Source organism: Lasioglossum baleicum, chromosome 1 (genome assembly GCF_051020765.1).
Source record: "Lasioglossum baleicum chromosome 1, iyLasBale1, whole genome shotgun sequence".
NCBI lineage: Eukaryota > Metazoa > Arthropoda > Insecta > Hymenoptera > Halictidae > Lasioglossum > Lasioglossum baleicum.
Window position 1 is genome coordinate 20,395,828 of NC_134929.1, and position 18,331 is coordinate 20,414,158.

Here is an 18,331-nt window from a genome sequence, read left to right on the forward strand (position 1 = left end):
GTCTATCGAACAGCCATTTTTAATCGACGCTGTTCGAAGCACGGAGCGAAACCAGGGAAGAATACGTACGCAGAAAATGCAGAGGAAACGTCGCATCGATTTCTTAATGATAAGGAAATGACAATTTCCCGGAGGGTGTAGAACTTCTAGCAAGCCGGCCGTTCAATAACAGATCCTATCAATCTCACGGCGAACGTCTGATTTCACCGGTCCTTTGACATCAGCAGTGCCTACGGCGACTTGACGGACGTCTCGCGCCGGATATTACGAATTCATGGTAATCGCAGGGTTCGAGGACTACGCCAGCTGCGAGGGAGCTCGATTTTCAGGAGCCAAGCTTTTTCCCCATTGTCGAGTCCGATCGAGGAATTGAGTGGAATCTCGATAATATCGGAATACATCGCGCTCCTAGGTGGCGACTGTCTCGTAGACGCGACAATCATTTGTTTCGCCGGGAAATGGAAATTGATTTTTCTGAAACGGTTAACTGCGTCCTCCTTTGTTGCACACACGAGCGAATTTCCTATCTATCCGTTCCAAGAGATTCTCATCGGACATTCCAGCTGGAATCTGTGCTATTCAATCTTCCCCCCATCTTTGAATTGCACGCTGTGCCAGGCTCGACTCTTTCCTCTTACTTCTGCCGACGCTTCTTTTCTTCGGAGAATAGAAAAGACGAATTTTCCTCTCTTCGGAAGTTCCCCTCGAATTTTCATTTTTGTCGTAAACGGGTTCGAACGTCCAAGCTAAAGTAACAGCTATATTAGAAAATGCTGGAGATTGTGGATGATTAAAGACGGGGTGGATTAGAAACAAGATAGTAGCATGGAATTGTTCTTCTGGAAAAGTTGCGAAGTCCGCGTTTTCATAGAGATTGTGTTATATCGTGGACGCGTGCGAGGAAGGCTGGTTCTCACTGCAACGTGGACGCAATCGCTTTGACATTTACGATCGACTCGCCGCGATTCGGCTCGGGAGATCGGGAATCTTCCGCGAACGCGGACGAATAAACAAAATGGAAACGACTCGACTCTCGGCGATCGCGAGTGACGCAACGAAATCCGGTAAGCCTCGATGGGAAATCCTGCAACACTATTACCATACGGTCTCAGGAAAGGAACACGACGAGATTCGAACGGTCGGACGACCAAAATGTTTTCGTTCGCAGGCTCGGTATAATAAATAACGCAGCGAATGGTCCTGAAAACACCGTCGATTGTAAAGTTGTGAGAATTTTTTAAATACACAACGGATTTGATGCATTTATGCCGAAACTGAGTAGGTGAAATTTCAAACAGTAAAAACATCAGAAAAATTTGAAGATACTATCACATTCTTTTCAACCTATTGAATGTATTAAGAAAGAAAACAAATTTCTGTTTCACTCCAGTTTGTTGGAATTCAGGTAGAACATTTTCATCTTGCATAAAGATCCGCTCTCTATTATTCTGATCGTGTGTGTGTCATCAATTACGTGATTGTGCGAAGTTGCCTTCTACACACAGGAGTAAAAGAGTCGATGATCGTGCTCCGATCGAAGGAGAGAGTAATCGGTCGGGTTCGGTTCGCGAAAAATCTCGAGTGGGCCTTGCGGTTGCGCAACGAGGATCGAAGTTTCAATTTCACCGGGGCAATTAGACACGGCTACTGGTCGAAACGGGCTGATCGAGGCCACACCGTCGAATTCGTACAGTGGCGAAGCTCGCGAGCGCCGGTGCAGAGAGACCGGTTCAATTATGTCACCGGAAACCTAGGTATTTCGCGTGGCGAGCCACCTGCCACGCTAGGCCAGGCGATCGATCCGATCGAGAGAAGTAGCCGATCGATCGATCGATCGATCGATCGATCGATCGTTTAGCTGGCTAACCGTAACCCAATTTCGCAGCCGATCGAGAGTGTGCGTCGTCGCCGGCAACACGCGCCGCAACTCGCGTAGTATAAGGAAATTCCCGAGTCTCGCTTTGCCGTGATTCTCTTGCGAAACTGTTTACCTGCCGGCATATGGGATAGGTTCCAAGGATAAAAGATTACACACGGAGACGTAGCTACGACGTAGCCGTCACCGTCGTCAACGACGTCGTCGTCGTTTAAACGTACCCGCCTCCCTCCTTTTTTGCTTATATATTTTCCAACGCTACTGAATTCGATCGGCCTACTTTCGCGGATATTCTACTCGCGTACGGATTATCATTACGCCGAGCTGAGCAGAGTCGATTCGAGCCACAACACAGACGCCGATTTCGTCTCGGGAATTATGGTCTCGGTTAGCTGGCCAGTCCCTCTCTGCGAATCTTCTTCGTCTTCCAATTCACCGACGAACAGAAGCACTTTACACTGCCACCTTTGCAGTTATTTCAACACATTACCTACCGGCGATTATTCATAATTTTCCGAAGTCCATTCTCATGGCTAGACTCTTTTTAATGAATCCTTCTAAAGCTACAGAATATCTAATTGCGAACCAACAAATCGCAGCAACGTCACCTAATATTTTCTAAGCTTCCTTTTGCTACAGCAAGATCATTCAAAATCTGATTATTCGGAAACCAACTGACTTTGATAGTTATATTCTAAATGATTTTATTCATTTTATGAATATGAAATTGAGTCTAGTTTTATTCACGCTATTTTAGCCACTCAACACTTTAATTGCAGCTGCTCGAACAAAAACGAATTTAGTACATTTTCTAAGCACTAGATTTTCCAAGAGACAGGAGCCAGATACTCATTTCATTATTTTTTAAATAATTTCAGCAAGTTAGAAATATCGTATGGATTTCTTAAAATTATTTCGATCGTTTGTATTTTTAAATTGCACCCACTTATTTTTGTCATAAATGATAAAATCCGCGGTCTAATTGTGTTTAACCTTCGAACTTCAAACCCTGTTCGTAATTATAAAATTGATGTCGATCAGAACCATTTACCGCTTCATTTATCAATGAATGATTCTTATGGAGCCTATTAATATTAATCATCCGAAATTCTAATCAGCTGCGCTGTCGGGAGGTTAATGATCGTCTAAAAAAATTGCATATGTTCGCGGATGTTCGTAGCCGGACCTCGGAAAGTGTGCAGCATACTGAAGGGGTTATTCTTGTGGGATCCCCGACACCCGCAAGCCATTTCTAATTGCTATTGCGAAAAACGTCGGAAGATTGTCCGTGGAAATTGCGTGGAAACGCAGGCGAGCAGCGAAGCGACCCAGTAGGTTGAACATGTACGGCCAGAAGCCGCTCGTACTCGTACTCGTACTCGTACTCACACTCGTACGCACGCTCGTGGGAATTAAGTTACCGACCCGCGTGTCCTTCGCGCTTAATTATACCGAGCGTGCCGCCAATCGCATTGTCGGCTCCGCCGCGTTTTATCGTCGAATAAAGAGGGAAGGAAGTATCGTATCGACACAATGAACGGACCTTGGAGATTTCCGCGGTGAGATTCGAGCGTTGCCAGAGGAACGACGGGCAAACTCGACTCGACAGACTGTCGCTGGGAAACCGATCCTTTGCCAATGTTCACTGGACTTTCCCAAATCCTCCGGGGATCGTTGACCTTTCCTCCGAGCCCTACAAATCTTCGGAACACTTTCGCCCGAAAGCAGACACGAACTTTTCTAAGTTCTTCCATTGGAACTTGAATCGAGATTTTAAACACGTTTGCACTGTTGCTGGACAACATTGTTCAGATTCGAATAAACAATATAGACAACTTCATCAGAATAAAGAAAAATTATTAGAATGCGGACCTTTGTGCGAATTCCCAATTTCATGGACAACTTCATCAGAATAAAGAAAGATTATTACATTGTGAATCTTTGTGCGAATTCGAAAGAACAAATTTCTAACGCAACGCGAGTACTTCGCTAGCGCTATTAACTACAAAATAAAGAGATGAGACTTCAATTAGTACAACAGGAAGACGACAGGTGCGCGCCGTGAAGATCGGGTCAGAAGAGTTGACAAAAAGGAAATTCCGAGGCAGTTAACACACGAGGGGGTAGTTAGCGGGCATTAACTTTGAACACGTGCGGCGGCTCCGGTTTTCAGAAGATTCCGCTACACTGTTTACGTCGGGGACTTCCTTGACAGTCCCTTTGAGCGTGATGATCTTCCGGCAGGCAATCTGCAGCCTGTATTTTCGGTTTTCTGGAACTTCTGGATTCCCCTCGCTGGGAACGAGCAGCGTTATTTTAAGAGCTAGTGCGCTCGAATCGTTTACATCTACGAAACTACCTAATAAGTACGATTAGCATTGTACATAATTGCCAACCTGTAATAGTGCAAAACATTGTTAACACATTGCGGGCGGTAATTGTCGTCTTCTGTTAAACGTTTAATATTTTTACACTTTAAAGTGATCGATGACTAACAATAAGCTCTTTGCGCTGGAATAGCCCGCAGGAGCAAGGGGCGTGCGAAAAGCAGAAGTAGGCGTGGCTTCAGGAGCCAGAACGGGGAAATGCTCGCAGCATTCGCAAGCTGTCGCCGACCGCGAATCTAATGAAATCGAATCGAATCGAAACAGGGTCGAAAGCCGATAAATACTTTCGGCTAGGGCGAGAATCCGGCGTTCCGTGGGAACAGCTCCGCTGGATTTCCAACAGGTGGTTCATGGAATCCGCTTCGAAGCGTCGCGGATACGAAAGAAATTGGCGAACTCTCGAGTAGCTCTCCAGGTCCCTGGTAAATATTATTCCAAGGTTTTCGGACGGCGGAGAAATCGGAAGGGAATCGAAAGCGCGAGTTTCTCTCTGCGCGGCTTCCGCATCTACGGTTTTCGAAGAGAATATTTTTTCGCTTCGCCGCAGAGGCACAGAGGGGAGCGCGACTCTGTTTTCTTCGACGGGAAAAACGACGTTTACTTTCCTTTCGACGATGGAAACCGGCGCTCCAGATGAGCTCGAGCGGAGAAAAGAGCGGCTCTACACGTGAAAGTAGAAAAAAATGATTTCTAAGGACGGATGCTGCGAAGCGTCTCGGCCGCGCGCGCTGGTTTAATCCTTTCGCGAGGAAAGAGGAAAAGGCGACGTGCACGCTGACTCACCGACCAGATCTGCACACAATATCGCCGTTCCATTTCCACTATTGTCTCCAAATGGGTTACGAGCAAGATCTGTTTCCCTGGTGATGTCTGAGTCCGCCAAGCACGAGCCAGCATAAATTCTCTCGAAACGGAAAATACCAGCGAATGCAGAATCTTTTCCGACGGGTACCCGAACCTTTTTCGTATTAGATTGCCACAACAGTTTTCCTTCGAAATGTGCAACCCCTTGCTCGTCAGCATACTCGTGTGGGTGTATTCAAATATTAAAAGCATTTCTCACGGGAAACTAAATTCCTAGATTTTCCGAGACAAGGTCGCTAGACAGCGAATTTGATGCATTCAAATCCTAATTATAATCTGTTATATTATTTTCAACCTGCTAAAAACATCAAGAATGGAAATCTATTCGACCCCACTTTATTGCAGTTCAGGCAGCACACAAATTGTTATTTTACATAAAGATCAGCTGATTACAAAGAACTAACGTTAGTCACGTGGTCGTCTGTCATTAGCAGTGGAACGACTAATTTCAGTCACGAGACATCTGGAGGCGCACTTATCATTTAAACCATGATACATAAAATGATAAGTAGACGGCGGATTTTTGTGCGAAAGAAAAATTGAAACAATTAAACAACAGTATTTTTAAATCCTACAAACATATTTACTGTTTTACATCTGCTCTATGAATTTTTTAAACCAATGAATAAGAAAGACTTTTCTCTGTAAACTCTAGGCAGTTTACGTACTAGGAAAAATTGTTTAATCATCGTAAAAAAGAAAATTGTCGAACCCTTTGCACTCGATCGCCGGTGATATGTACCAAGATCCCCGAGACCTTCCATTTTCAAAGACCGTTCCTAGATTAGGGAAACGCGTTCTCGGCAGGTCCGTGGTTTTCCGCGAGGAAAATCGCTTGGGAGCTCGAAGTCGGCTCTCTGCGAGTATCGAGTATCGCCTCGGGAGGGGTTATAGGTAATGCCTTGGTGCTCGGCAGAGGGCCCTGACCCGATTGCAGAAAATGTCAACACTCTCGTTACGTGGCTGCACTATCGCCGGCCAGGAGCGAGTGTGCACGCACGAAAACGTACGCGCTTGGCAAACGCGTATCGTGCACGTGTGTGCGACGCGAGGAAACACGTGGGTGTATGGGTGCGCGAGCCTCGTTTCCACACACGGACGGGGAACGGCTTCGATGTCTTTAACGTGGCCATCTTGACTTCACTTTCAAACGCTGCTATCGGACTGGAAACGGACCGGAGAGCAAGAGAGTGAGAGAGAGAGAGGAGAGGAGAAAGAACGAGAGAGAGAGAGAGAGAGAGAGAGAGAGAGAGAGAGAGAACACGACGCGACGGGGAAAAGGTGGAACGGGGACGGAACACGGTATACGCGCCGTGGCACCGTGTGTGGCAATACGAGGAAGCCGATTACCCAACGATCCAGGATCCCTCGAACACGGCCAACGGTTACACGCGATTCCGCGTAATTCGACGCTTTGCGTGCCCGACTCGGCCCGTTTCGTTTCGTCTCGTTTCGGCTCGTTCCGATTCGGTTCGACCCTCGAAACCACCCCCCCTTTCCGCCCAGTCCCGACGATGAAATCGCGCTAATCAGACGATCGTTCATAGCCCGATCTATCGAGGCAACATCTATCGAAAAACGATGCGTCTTTACGCAAAATCTGAATTGCAACAAACCGATAGTATGCTCTATCTAGACTGCGGACAGGGCCCACTCTAGGGGCAACCCGGACATTTGTCCGGGGCGCCATTTTGGCTGTAAGTGTGAGAAAAATATTAATGTGTTAAATACCCAATTAATAGAAAATTTCACATATCGATTTTTTCGTTCGCTAATTATTTTACAATCGATCAAGCACTAAATGCACTAGATGCTAGATTTAAACAACTTAGTAATCATAGTAACTATTTTCAATTCTTATATAATATATACGATTTAAATACTCTATGTCCAAAGAAATGCTACAAAAACGCTTTGAGAATTTAGAATGTATTTTAACTGATGGTGATTCTGTTGACATAAATGGGGTAGAGTTAGCAGATGAAATTTCAGCAGTATCTGCCTTTTTGGGGCAAAAAGAAAGCCTAAGCAATGTACTAAGCTTAATTACAAAGCTAAATTTTGCCCCAAACCTTACTACATATTGCTTTAAGAATATTCCTAACGATACCCATAACTGTATCAAGTGGCGAAAGGAGTTTCTCTAAGCTAAAATTAATTAAGATCTTTTTACGTTCGACTAGTACACAAAATCGTCTTAATGGTTTGATCATTTTGGCAATTCAGTATGAATTTGCTGATCAAGTAAATTTAAAAGATGTAATAAAAAAGTTTGCAGAACTGAAAGTAAGAAAAAAAGATTTTTGTGATTTTAGCGTAGTTGTTTGTGCAATAATATACATTTTTAAAAGCATTTAAAAATGTAAAAAATTATATGGTTAACAATTTGTTGCTAGGTACAGATATTTCTTAATTAATTTCTACTGTTTTGTACTGCTTGATTATCAATGTTATGTTATATGTTTCTTTCTAAATATATGTTTTTATTAAAATTTAAATAAAATGATTTGATTTGTATTGAAAATAAAAAATATGTACCTTTATTTAAAAAACATATATATATTCTTAAGGGGCGGCAATTTGTCTTTTTGTCCGGGGCGATGTAACCGCTAGAGCGGGCGCTGCTGCGGATTTTATGCATTTGTGGGAAAAGTGGGTGGGCGTGATTCCGAACAACAAAAAGATTACAAGAAAATTCTTGGGGTGTCAATACATTTCTTCTAACTAGACTGCGGATGTTTATGCAATTTCCCATTTTTTGTAGACAAAGTTTAAGAAAGTGGAATGGAATGGAATCGTATTTGTCATGGAAACAGCCTTTGTAGATCTAAAACACGTAAAAATCGTACTAAACTCTATCGAATTTTGTATTACAGGATTATTTGAAAATTTTCGCAAGCCATAAATGCATAAACATCCGCAGTCTACGTATGATTTGATAAAACCAGTAAAAATGGAATAAAGTCTCAAAGATTAGAAGAATAATTCCTTCGAAAAAGAAGGAACGTTGGCAGAATGTTTATGCACCGACAGCTACAAAATTTCATTTGGATTTCAAGGGAATTATACGTATTTAGTAAATTCTGTTCGAAATCTGCATCCCGAGGCTAACTCGCTGCTACAGTGCAAGGGGTTAACGACGAAACCGCTTAACGACGGACATTTCAGGACGCGTCGTTGCGCGACGCACGACTGTGCTCATGAATTCATTTCTCAATTTGCTATAATTTGTGGAAATTAAGACTACACGCGACAGCGCACGCGTCCACGGTAATATACGTTGAGCAGGAAGACGCATCGATACGCGTGCACGCAGCTATATCGATTCGCTGCACCTGTTTTTCCTCGAGCGAGAAGTAGAAACGAGTAGCTGCGAGGGACGCGCGGTGGAACGAGGAAGAATCTAGAGAAAGGGGAGAGAGAAAGAGAGACAAGACGCCGGGTCTCGAATCTATTTCCGTAGGGCCCCAACCCGAGTGTCATGAGACGGAAGCACTCGGAGGGGCGAAGAGAAACCGGAGAAAGAGAGAGAGAGAGAGAGAGAGAGAGAGAGAGAGAGAGAGAGAGAGAGAGAGAGAGAGAGAGAGAGAGAAAGTGGAAGGGAGAGAGAATTTATGTGTTTGAAGAGGGTCAAGGGAACGAGGGTAGCGACAAGTGCAGCAGAGTCGCGCAGCTGGATGCAACAGGGGGTAAAGAAACGCGTGTATTATCTGGCGCGGCGTTTTCGCGCGATCGAAACTCGATCCTCCTCTCAGCCGACGATAATCGCGATTACGTTTACAGCGCGGTGCGTCGAGGAGGTCGTCAGGTTGTGTGTATAAGCGTTCACGGTTGGTTCGATCGTGTTCGAGAGCCCGAGAACGTGGGAAATTGACCGGCGTCCCATTTTTCGCGGCGCGTACACACTGGATGATGGATCGCGAGAAGATCGACGCGCCGACTCTACGTGAAAATCCACTTTTTGCCGGTTACGCAGAATGCACACGGCGAAAGTGACGCGTGTCGAAGAGACGAGACACTCTGGCAGAAGCAACGAGCTACATAGTTCTTTTCTCTTTCGCCGTTGGAGACTGTGGAGAGGACACGAATCGGTCGGAATTTCGTGTTTGGTCCATGATTTTGCATGATGGTCTTTGTCCAATGTATATCATAAGTAGAAACTTAGGGGAGAGTAGCGTAACTTGGTCAATGTATTTTGAGAAACAGATTTCAACAGTTACTAATAGTATTTATGTAATTAGAAGTTGTGCTTTGAATCTGAATTAATTACACGCGCTTTAACAAGGACGATATTTATATTATTATTAGTAGTCCTAATAACTATGATTTACAAACTAGGTCCAACTTAGACGCTGGTCTAAATTCGACCACGCTTCCATATTAGCCGATGAATATATTAGTTCCTTAACCTTAACCTTGGACCTAGTTTGTAAATCATAGTTATTACTAAATAATGAATATTTCACTCTAATAAAGACTTGGGTAGCAATCACGTGTAGCAAACGATCCAAGATAATTAAGAGTACCTAAAACACTCTTAAAACATTCTTCGAACTTTGTTCACTGCTTTGTCGTTCCAACAACGTTCGAAGTACGCGAGTACTCTCGTGATCGGTGTGTAAAACGTTGTTACGAGAACAAACAGAATTTGAGGTTCGCAGGGAAGCGAGTGAACGTGAGTTCTACGGTGAGTTTCGCTGCGGGAGCGATGCAGATCCCCCGATCTCGTTAGGGCGAGTGGAAACTGAAAACGGCCGCAGTCGTTTCGGTCGATATTTCGTCCAAAGACTCGGTCTAATCTGTATTTATAATAGTATTGCTAGAAAGTTCGGTCTCTCACTTTCCAACCGCTTTCTAAAAATGTGAAAAGAACAACGGCGAGCACCCATTCCGATTCGCGTTCTAACGGCACGTAATTGTCCGCGGCCTGCGATCGGATTCTTCGAGTCCTGCAGCCTTCGAATCCTTCGAGAACATTGTATACGCTAAACTCCGTTTGCAACGTGATACTACAACACATTGCAGCATTTATAATTACGTGAACAATTTTTAGTGATGACTCTAATTCACATCTCTAGTGCTAAGGGTTAATTTCTTTTCAACAGAAATAAAATTCTATTTTGTTGTTCTTGATACGTAGCTACCGGATATAAATTTTCTTTTTGATTCTCAATATTTAGAAAACAGATACGATTTTTTAGGTCTGCTCTTCACAGGTTGTTTCCACTCCGTCGATTAGAATGACTGTTACATTATGCCACACCTAGGATCTACCAAATGCACAAGAGTTCTTTTTATATATTCTTTTTATTTATGAATAATTAATGGCGAAGACATTGCACCCCGTGTCGTCATCGACTGGGCTTGTTCGCAGTCGAAGGACTTGCCTCGACGAACTTCGGATAGTTCTGGCGAGCCGGCTTATCGTCGTTTGTTATCGTCGAGCATCGGCGAACGTAAAAAGCTCGTGATCGTTTTAAATGGCCGGGTTAAAGGCCAAGCGTCTCACGCGGCCTACAAAAGGTCGTTAGCACTCGAGCGGTGTCTCGTACACGCGACGAGGACGCCAGCCCGTTGTCGTCGTCGACGACAGGTACGTTGTGGACGCGCGACATCTAAACGAGTAACGAGTTAGAAGTAAAATCCGAAGCGCGTCTCGCATAATGTTCGAACCTTTAAGGTCGCGAAACGCGTTCCTCCTCGGCGTGGACTCGCGGGCAATCGCGAAATCGTGTATGCGCGTAGTACGGCCGTGTTACGACACGGCTGTAAATTGTAAGAATTGGGCCACCGCGTGCACGTGTGCCCGGCCGCGACCGGTGCACGTACGTATGCAGTATGCACGCCGCACACCGAGCCGCCGCCTGCCTTTTTTTTCGCTTCGACGCAAGAACGCAGGCGCAATTATTGCTAACGCGGATGTCTGGTCGCGATTCGCGAGGCCTTGGCCGGTTTCCCTTTCGGAGTAGCGAATCGGCATTGCTCGCGTGCCGCGAGTAGTTCGGGCGCGCCTGTAGCAAGACTCGTTATTTTTCCTACCATTTCAAGGTAACTGGTTCTTCTCGGTCGATCATTGACCGATAGAAACTCTACTATACCGACTGGTCGATATGGCTGGAGTTCTGCCAGTCTCGACGATCGAAAAAGAAGGTAATCGTTAGTAACTAGCTCCACCGGTAATACAGAAACCGTATGAAACTACGTTACCGTTGCATGATAAGTAGATCGACCCCTGAGAATATGCAACCCGCCAACAGCAAAGAAAATCGCACGTGTGAAGCCTACCTTTGCTGGTTTCCGGCTGAATGTTCTCCGTCTTGATCTCCGCCCTCGTTGCGTAGGGGATGGAGGTTGGCGATGCTTGCGACGATGGAGCTGCTAGTTTTTCTACCCCACGGGAAAAAGAAAGACAATCGTGCGTGATGATGTATATTAAAGGGAGTAGGCTCGATGTGTTTTATGATACTCACCCGCTAGCAAGGGGTTGGCGGCCGCGATGTTGTACCTCTGCCGCCTGCACGAGGCGATGGAGGACGTGGTGGACGTAGGCTGGCTTGCCTCCGCCAGGTCGGCTTGCAGTTCCCGCAGGAACGTGTCCAACGTGTCGAAGGGCTCCTCCCCTGGGACACCGACCATCCCCTCGCCCTCTTCCGCCGGTATGTTTGGGGCGGCTGGCGTCCCCACTAGGGCGCTCAATTCCATCGGGGAAAATTCGACCGACTGCCCGGTACTGCTCTCCTAGTAGAGCAGAAGGAGGTGTGTGTCAGTGATTGTGTCCAAACGTTTGTTCCAAGCCCTATCATCTAGCTTTGTCATCGTTCCCGCTAGATCGCTACCGCGACCGAGCGTACACGCTTTTCAGTACCAACCTGGAGACATTGCGTCAAGTCGACCATTTTGCCGTCATTGTCAGGGCACCAGAGTAGCTCGTCGTCTATGAAGGGCATGTTTGACTCCTCCTTGGGCACGAGGGTGGAGGTCAGCGTGAGGGTTTGCGATACGGGGACCGGCATCGGGACCCGTACCCTGCGGCGGGGCCTTTCTAGCCACCCCCGCGCTTTCTAACATCCAAAACCACCTCCGAATCGTCCCCACTTTTCGCCTCCTTCCTTTTCCTGCTCCGCAGACCTTTCTCTCGGTTTGAAACTACACGCTGCTCCAATTCCCCTGAAACAAACCCAGCCACCGTTAGCAACCGGCTAACTTCTACGAAAGATAGTGAAGTCGCGCGAAGAGAAATCCTCGAAATAATAATCACGTTAGGCGAACTGAGAATCGGAGCAAAGAAACGTTTTCACGATATTTAAACGTATCTCGGGGTTGCAAAGATATCGACCAAAAGGACATTCAGCAAAGTTCGATCGAAGCAAGACCGGTGCACAGACATTTAAATGGAGGCGAAGATGGCAAAGATATCGTCGGATGAAAAAAATGATCCAGTCTCTACCACAGGGAATGTATACTGCGAGATCGTAAAGTATTCTAGGCTTACGAGCAGCGCAATAGAAAAATGAAAAGCTACCAGGGAATATAACAGAGCGCGGATGATGAGTTAACTCGTTAACTTCCTCGATTAGCCGGCGAGAAGAAAAGAAAAAGAAGTTACTTTCTCCCGTTCCGCAGACACGAGCCTCCGCGGAGGGTACCGGGTAGTTCGAGCGTTCGTGCTTCGAACGGTTTCGATCGATCGTCATCGATACCGAGAAATCGAATCGATTTCGTTTAATTGCGACGAGCCACGTGACGAGCCCTCGATCGAGTACCGGGGCGACCCGTCGATGCGAGAAGCAGCTACGAATCGGACGTTGATTCGTCTAAGTATAGAGTGGCGACGAGGGGAACACGATCGCTGGCATTTCCATGAAAGTGAAAACACCGAGTGAAAACTTTCTTTCTGGCTCGCGGGTTGTTTCACTTCCTGTGCGCGTAACCTCGCTCTCCCGCCGCCGCGGCGCGTTTCTATGCAGCTTCTACGCGTCGCCTTTACGTAATCCTCCTCAGCCCGCGAAAGAAAGTTTCTATCGTTCCATGGAGGTTAACATCCTCTGGGGCTCCCCTACCTATTCAAATATCGCTCGCTCGCCGGCGGAATGCAATTCGGTGCAACGAGCTCGCCCCGTTCCCGATCGAAATCTCCGTGGCAGGTGAAACTCGTGTACGCACTGGCCACCGGTATCCTCCACGATCTCGAGTCAACGATCCCGCCAGATTCCCTATCGATTCCCTATCGAACCGCCTCCAATGACTTCCAACCTCGTCAACCATCGCTTCCCTTCATTTCGGTAAAGCGACATTCCGAAATTTTCGTTATTTCGCCTCTGCAAACTTTCTAATTGTCAAAGAACACACGATCTTAACCCTCATACATTTCTCACGGTGAAAATTCACCCATTCACTTTTTTGAAATATTGTTGAACGATGGTAGTTGTGAAATGAATTTCTTTAAATCATACATGCGTGTTAACCCTTTGCACTCGAGTGGTAACTCGGAGACGCCACTAATAATTCTTACAGCATTATTTGAAATGTTTCTTGCATTGTTAAATTTGTATTCAATAAATTACTAAACGTAACTAATATTTTAATAAACTACTGATAGTATTGTGCCAGGTATTATATCAGTTTTATACCGATCAAATTACAAAAATCATACAAAATGGAAATATTTCAGGCCGGAAGAAAAATTCGGTTTTCTAATTAGAATAGCTCCGAATGCAAAGGGTTAAAATACAAGAGATTCATCAATTAAATTTGTGCAGATTAAATTTTGAATTATGATGGAATTTCTCTGATGAATTTCTGATTTACTCTCGCAGAAATATATACGGAAAATTGAGTACGCTCGACTTCTACACTGGAGGATTAATCTAACTGCATAACTATAAGAACCATAAAATCGTGAATTCAGTTTGAGATTTGAATTTCGCGCTAAATGTCCGAACCCGGCAGTGTTGACATGGCAGACACCGACAGCAGCTCATCCGACGAGAGCTTAGACGTGACAAGTGACAAATTCAACCCCCTAAAAGCACTGTACTCGACGAAATCATCGCTCAAACATTCGAAGGCTCCGTTGTACGACAATGTCTCCAAGTTCGAGTCAATATTATCGGGCATGTCCGGTAAACCGAAAGTGCGTATGTCGGCTTAATCCACTGTTGCACCCTCTCTTTGCCGTTATCAGCCGAGACCCTCTGCTCCCGTTCATTTTCTTTCCTTTCAGAACAAAAACGTGACGAGTGACGTCGCGCAAGGGGAAAGTTCGAGGCAACGATTTTTACCCCATCAAGGTAAGACACGATTACGCTTATCAATCCGTAGCTATCAGTTCCGTTTTCTTCGCTCGAAAAGTGAGGTTATAAGCCGGTCGATGAAACCTTCGCACGGTTCACCAGAGATGGCGACCCTATGAAACTTTGCGTTCTATTCTACTGGCGTTCTTCGATTTTCAAATGATTCTCTTTCACCTGATACGTAAATGTTTATTAACCCTTATGTAGCCAACAAAAATGTATAGATTCTTTAAAACCTTTTGTATTTAACATATTTGCACAAATTCGATATGTCAAATGATTTGTTTCTTTAACTTGATACGTAAATGTTCATTATCCCTTATGTAGCCAACCAAAATGTATAGATTCTTTAAAACCTTTTCTATTTAACATATTTGCACAAATTCTCATTCGAAGACTATAAATTAATATGTTAGTGAGCAAAGAATGGACATTCAGAGAAATTTTGTAATATTTTTGGAGGAACATTAACGAATTGTTGAAAAAAATGCTCCAAAATCTCCGGTCACCTTTTAGCTACGATAAACTAGTGTTTCAGTTTTTTGTTGTACATTTCAAAACGTGTAAGTGTTAAAATCAAAATTAAATTAGAACAAATATTTTTAATAGCGTGAACATGAGATAAACAAGCGGTCCCCTATGGTCGCGTATCTTTCAAGAAGATGACACGGAGGAAATCACTGTAATTACTTCTAGTTTAGAGTTAACAATCTGCACAAGCTGTGCGATATCTTTTAATTGATCGCATCGAATGAAATGAAGATACTGAAATGTATTGACATTTCAACCGGACACACATAATATTGAATTATGTCTTACCCATTATTTCTTCGAACGATGTCTACAGCGAGGGAATCGGACGGAAGAGTAGGAAACTCGAATTATCCACGGATTGTTGGGTTCGAGGAAGATGCGCGGGATGCAGTGCCGTCTAGCGAGCGGTTTTCGCACCTAGGCGGCGTCGGGAGGTCACGGTTTCATTCATGATAACTCGCGCACGTGGTGTCAAATTTCAATACGCTTACGGCGAGCTAACTACGAGTAGCGCACGTACGCGGAAGTAGAATGAGCTAGCCACGCGTGGCCAACGGCGGGCCCCTTCATTCATTTGTCGTTCGAAAAAGTCCCGGCGAATTTTTCGGCAACAGAAACATTCGGTTATCGTTCCTCAATGTCCCATTGATGCGGCTAGTTTCCGCAAAGCAGCGGCTCTCAAACCGTCTCGCTCGGGGTCCTCTTTCGAACTTGGACGTCTATTGATTCTATTGATTTACGTTATCTGCAATACCTCCTCCTTATTATTGTATTCTCGATTTTTTCTGATTTCACTAAATTGCCGGACTTGGTGAGAAAATTCTGCGGTTGTCAGGAAAAACACCGCATGTCACAATTTCAAACAATTTGAATTTATGTTTAGTTACCAGAACAAAGTCATGAAAATAGAGTCGAAAGGCTGAAGTGCATTAGTGATAAAAACTCTAAACGGCATTATCTCGGAAGTGAAGTATGTGACATGTGGCGTTTTTCCTGATAACCACAGAATTTTGTGTGTAAAATTTGGAAGTAATACAACTACATTTGTATCGAAGTTTAAAAATTTTCACGATCTCGTACTTCGTAATTTTGTCTCTGCGACAGCAAGGGAACGGTTCCTTGGAACAATTTTGATGTATATGTTTTGTAAATTTGCTTGTACGTTTACTGTACGAATTAACACGTGTCCTGCCACGTGAATTGCACAGTTCCACCCATTTCACTAGTAAAAGCGTCACCACTAGCAATTATTTAATCGATAATAATAATTCTCACATTGCCACAGTGGCACCAATTTTATCGTAATTGTTGTTAAGTAAGTCCATGGCGTTCCAGGAAACAAAGTTTGTTTTACAGTTCTGTATTGTGGAGATCTAAGGGGACGTTTAAACTCCGGTTTTATCTTCTATGTATATACTCGGAGAGTAATTATCAAGTAACGCACTATGTAGCTACCGGAAGTCTACTTATACCGAAATTCCAAAATAAATGATTAAATAATGTTGCTGGAGATAGAGTATCGATTCTGGACCGAAATTGCTATCGCTGCTGAACGATTCAACAGAAAATCCTCAATTATTTACCTTTGATTGTGAGAGACTGTTAAAGCCGTCGCTCTGTAGTGCCTATTACCTCAATCTATTAAACATGCACGTTATCAATTGATGTTGCACCGAAATAAAATCGTCGCCAGTCAATAGAGGATACACAGTGGAACTTCGTTCATCCTCGGTCGCACTGGCTGCCTTCTGGCGATATTCATTGACGTCTCTGATTTCTAGCGTTATTACCGGGAGATGCCAATTAGCTACCTTTCTGTATCTCAATTTCTTCCAATCTTATTCTTTCACCGACTAATATGGATTGGAGATCGCGACAGCAGCTCAGTAGCCATTTTCATTCATTCATATTCCTTCATTCTTTTCATCTGACCATAGCTTCAAGTGCTTTTACCCATTTTTCTTATAAATGCATAAAATTTGCAGTCTACTGATCCATCAAGAGGGATTAAAAAGAATAAGCTGTGGAGGAACATCCAATGATCCACAATTTAGAGAATTGCGTGCAGTGCAGCAGTCGGATGATCGCGAAATTCTGCGGATCGAGCGATCCAACTTTCTTTGGCTGGTCCAGCGAACTACTTCGCCGTCGATCCGCGGAATACCGCGAAGGTCGCGCTTCGGCATGCCCTCGCGAGCACCGGGTTTTGCGAGTCAGCTCGCCTCGTGTTCACGCGGAATTTGACCTCCGCGAAAGTGCGTAAACTGGTGGAAGCCCCCGGCACCGTCTAGCTCATTGTTTCCTTGTTCTCTCGGCCGTCGTCGCCGTGGGTATATCTGCTCGTTCTGTTTTATCGCGTGGCTGCGCGCGGATCATATCTAGCGTCGCGCGAGCATTCGCCGAGACCTTCCCGCGGGTGAGCACGCGCCTTTCAAGCAAACACCGTGGAATCCGCGCGCCGGGGAAGGTCTACCGAAATGTTTCGCAACTGCGGAAGCCTTCGAGCTACGAATATATACAAGCTTGCAGGGTTATCCGATACCGTTGCTTCTCTCTCGAACACCTACGCTAGGCATGGTCGCCTAGGAAACTCGTTATCAGAATCCCCATTCATTATTTAACACTTTGACTGCCACGTTTCCCACAATTGGGAGACGGAATTGCTTGTCCGGATTCATAAACGAATTGTTCCGTTAACGTATCCAGTGTAACAAAGGCAATCTAAGTAAGAAGGTTGGAAGAGTACTCTCAGCATCATGAATCCTAACACTTCAATTTTCATTTCATTCAACACTCTATGGCATTTTTGAGTCTGCTAAGTTCTTCAAGGTTCTGAGAGACAGTTCGCTCGGCCCCATCGCTACCCGCAGCCATGCTTCTGATCCAGTGCCAAGCGAGGTCGTTAGATTTAAAAGTGCTGCGACCTCGAAAGTCATACTTCTTCATGACCCTCTAATCTTTATACGTTACGTAATCCTCCTGCGTCCTGCTCCCACGTTCTAGTCTCACCATAGCTACGTCAAAGCAAGCCGGAAGACCCCTTCCCCTCAGAACGACCTAACTCAAGAATTTCGAACCATCCGCAATCGGTCAAGGTTCGTAGAGACAGTTCTCGCAAGGTGCTCGGTCCCATCGCTATCTTGAACCATGATTCTGATCCGGTGCCAAGCGAGGTCGGCGTTAGGTTTTCAGTGAAAGTGTCGCGACAGGCGGCGATCGCCATTTAGCGGGGGGGGGGGGGAGGGGGGCAAGAGTCGGCGACGCAGTCCAAGATTTCCGCCGAAAATCCGACGGGGAAAATCAAGACGGGACATGGTGGATAGAAGGAGGCGAGAGAAAACGCAATGTACGAGGGGAGTAGAGAGAGAGAGAGAGAG

At 45.1% G+C, this 18,331-nt stretch overlaps 2 protein-coding genes across 7 annotated transcripts in view; one reads left to right on the top strand and one right to left on the bottom strand.

Annotated features, from left to right (window-relative positions):
• The window catches only part of Eip74ef (Ecdysone-induced protein E74), a 215,547-nt gene that overhangs the window by 130,254 nt on the left and 66,962 nt on the right, over nucleotides 1-18,331 (bottom strand). For 3 of the 5 annotated variants that reach the window (XM_076420639.1, XM_076420618.1, XM_076420629.1), the window contains 3 exons: nucleotides 11,997-12,294; nucleotides 11,598-11,865; nucleotides 11,413-11,514 (listed from right to left, as the gene is read on the bottom strand). In XM_076420639.1, the coding sequence (XP_076276754.1) occupies nucleotides 11,413-11,514; nucleotides 11,598-11,865; nucleotides 11,997-12,140 (514 nt within the window). In that variant the 5' untranslated portion in view covers nucleotides 12,141-12,294. The remainder of the gene's footprint in view (nucleotides 1-11,412; nucleotides 11,515-11,597; nucleotides 11,866-11,996; nucleotides 12,295-18,331) is intronic. The other 2 variants (XM_076420649.1, XM_076420657.1) reach the window with 1 other exon arrangement.
• Nucleotides 14,045-18,331, top strand: part of Lsm11 (U6 snRNA-associated Sm-like protein LSm11) — a 36,549-nt gene continuing 32,262 nt past the window's right edge. For both annotated transcript variants that reach the window (XR_013008660.1, XM_076420769.1), the window contains exons 1-2: nucleotides 14,045-14,260; nucleotides 14,351-14,417. Coding sequence is in view for 1 of the 2 variants with exons in the window: in XM_076420769.1 (XP_076276884.1) it covers nucleotides 14,060-14,260; nucleotides 14,351-14,417 (268 nt within the window). In the remaining variant the exon portion in view is untranslated. The remainder of the gene's footprint in view (nucleotides 14,261-14,350; nucleotides 14,418-18,331) is intronic.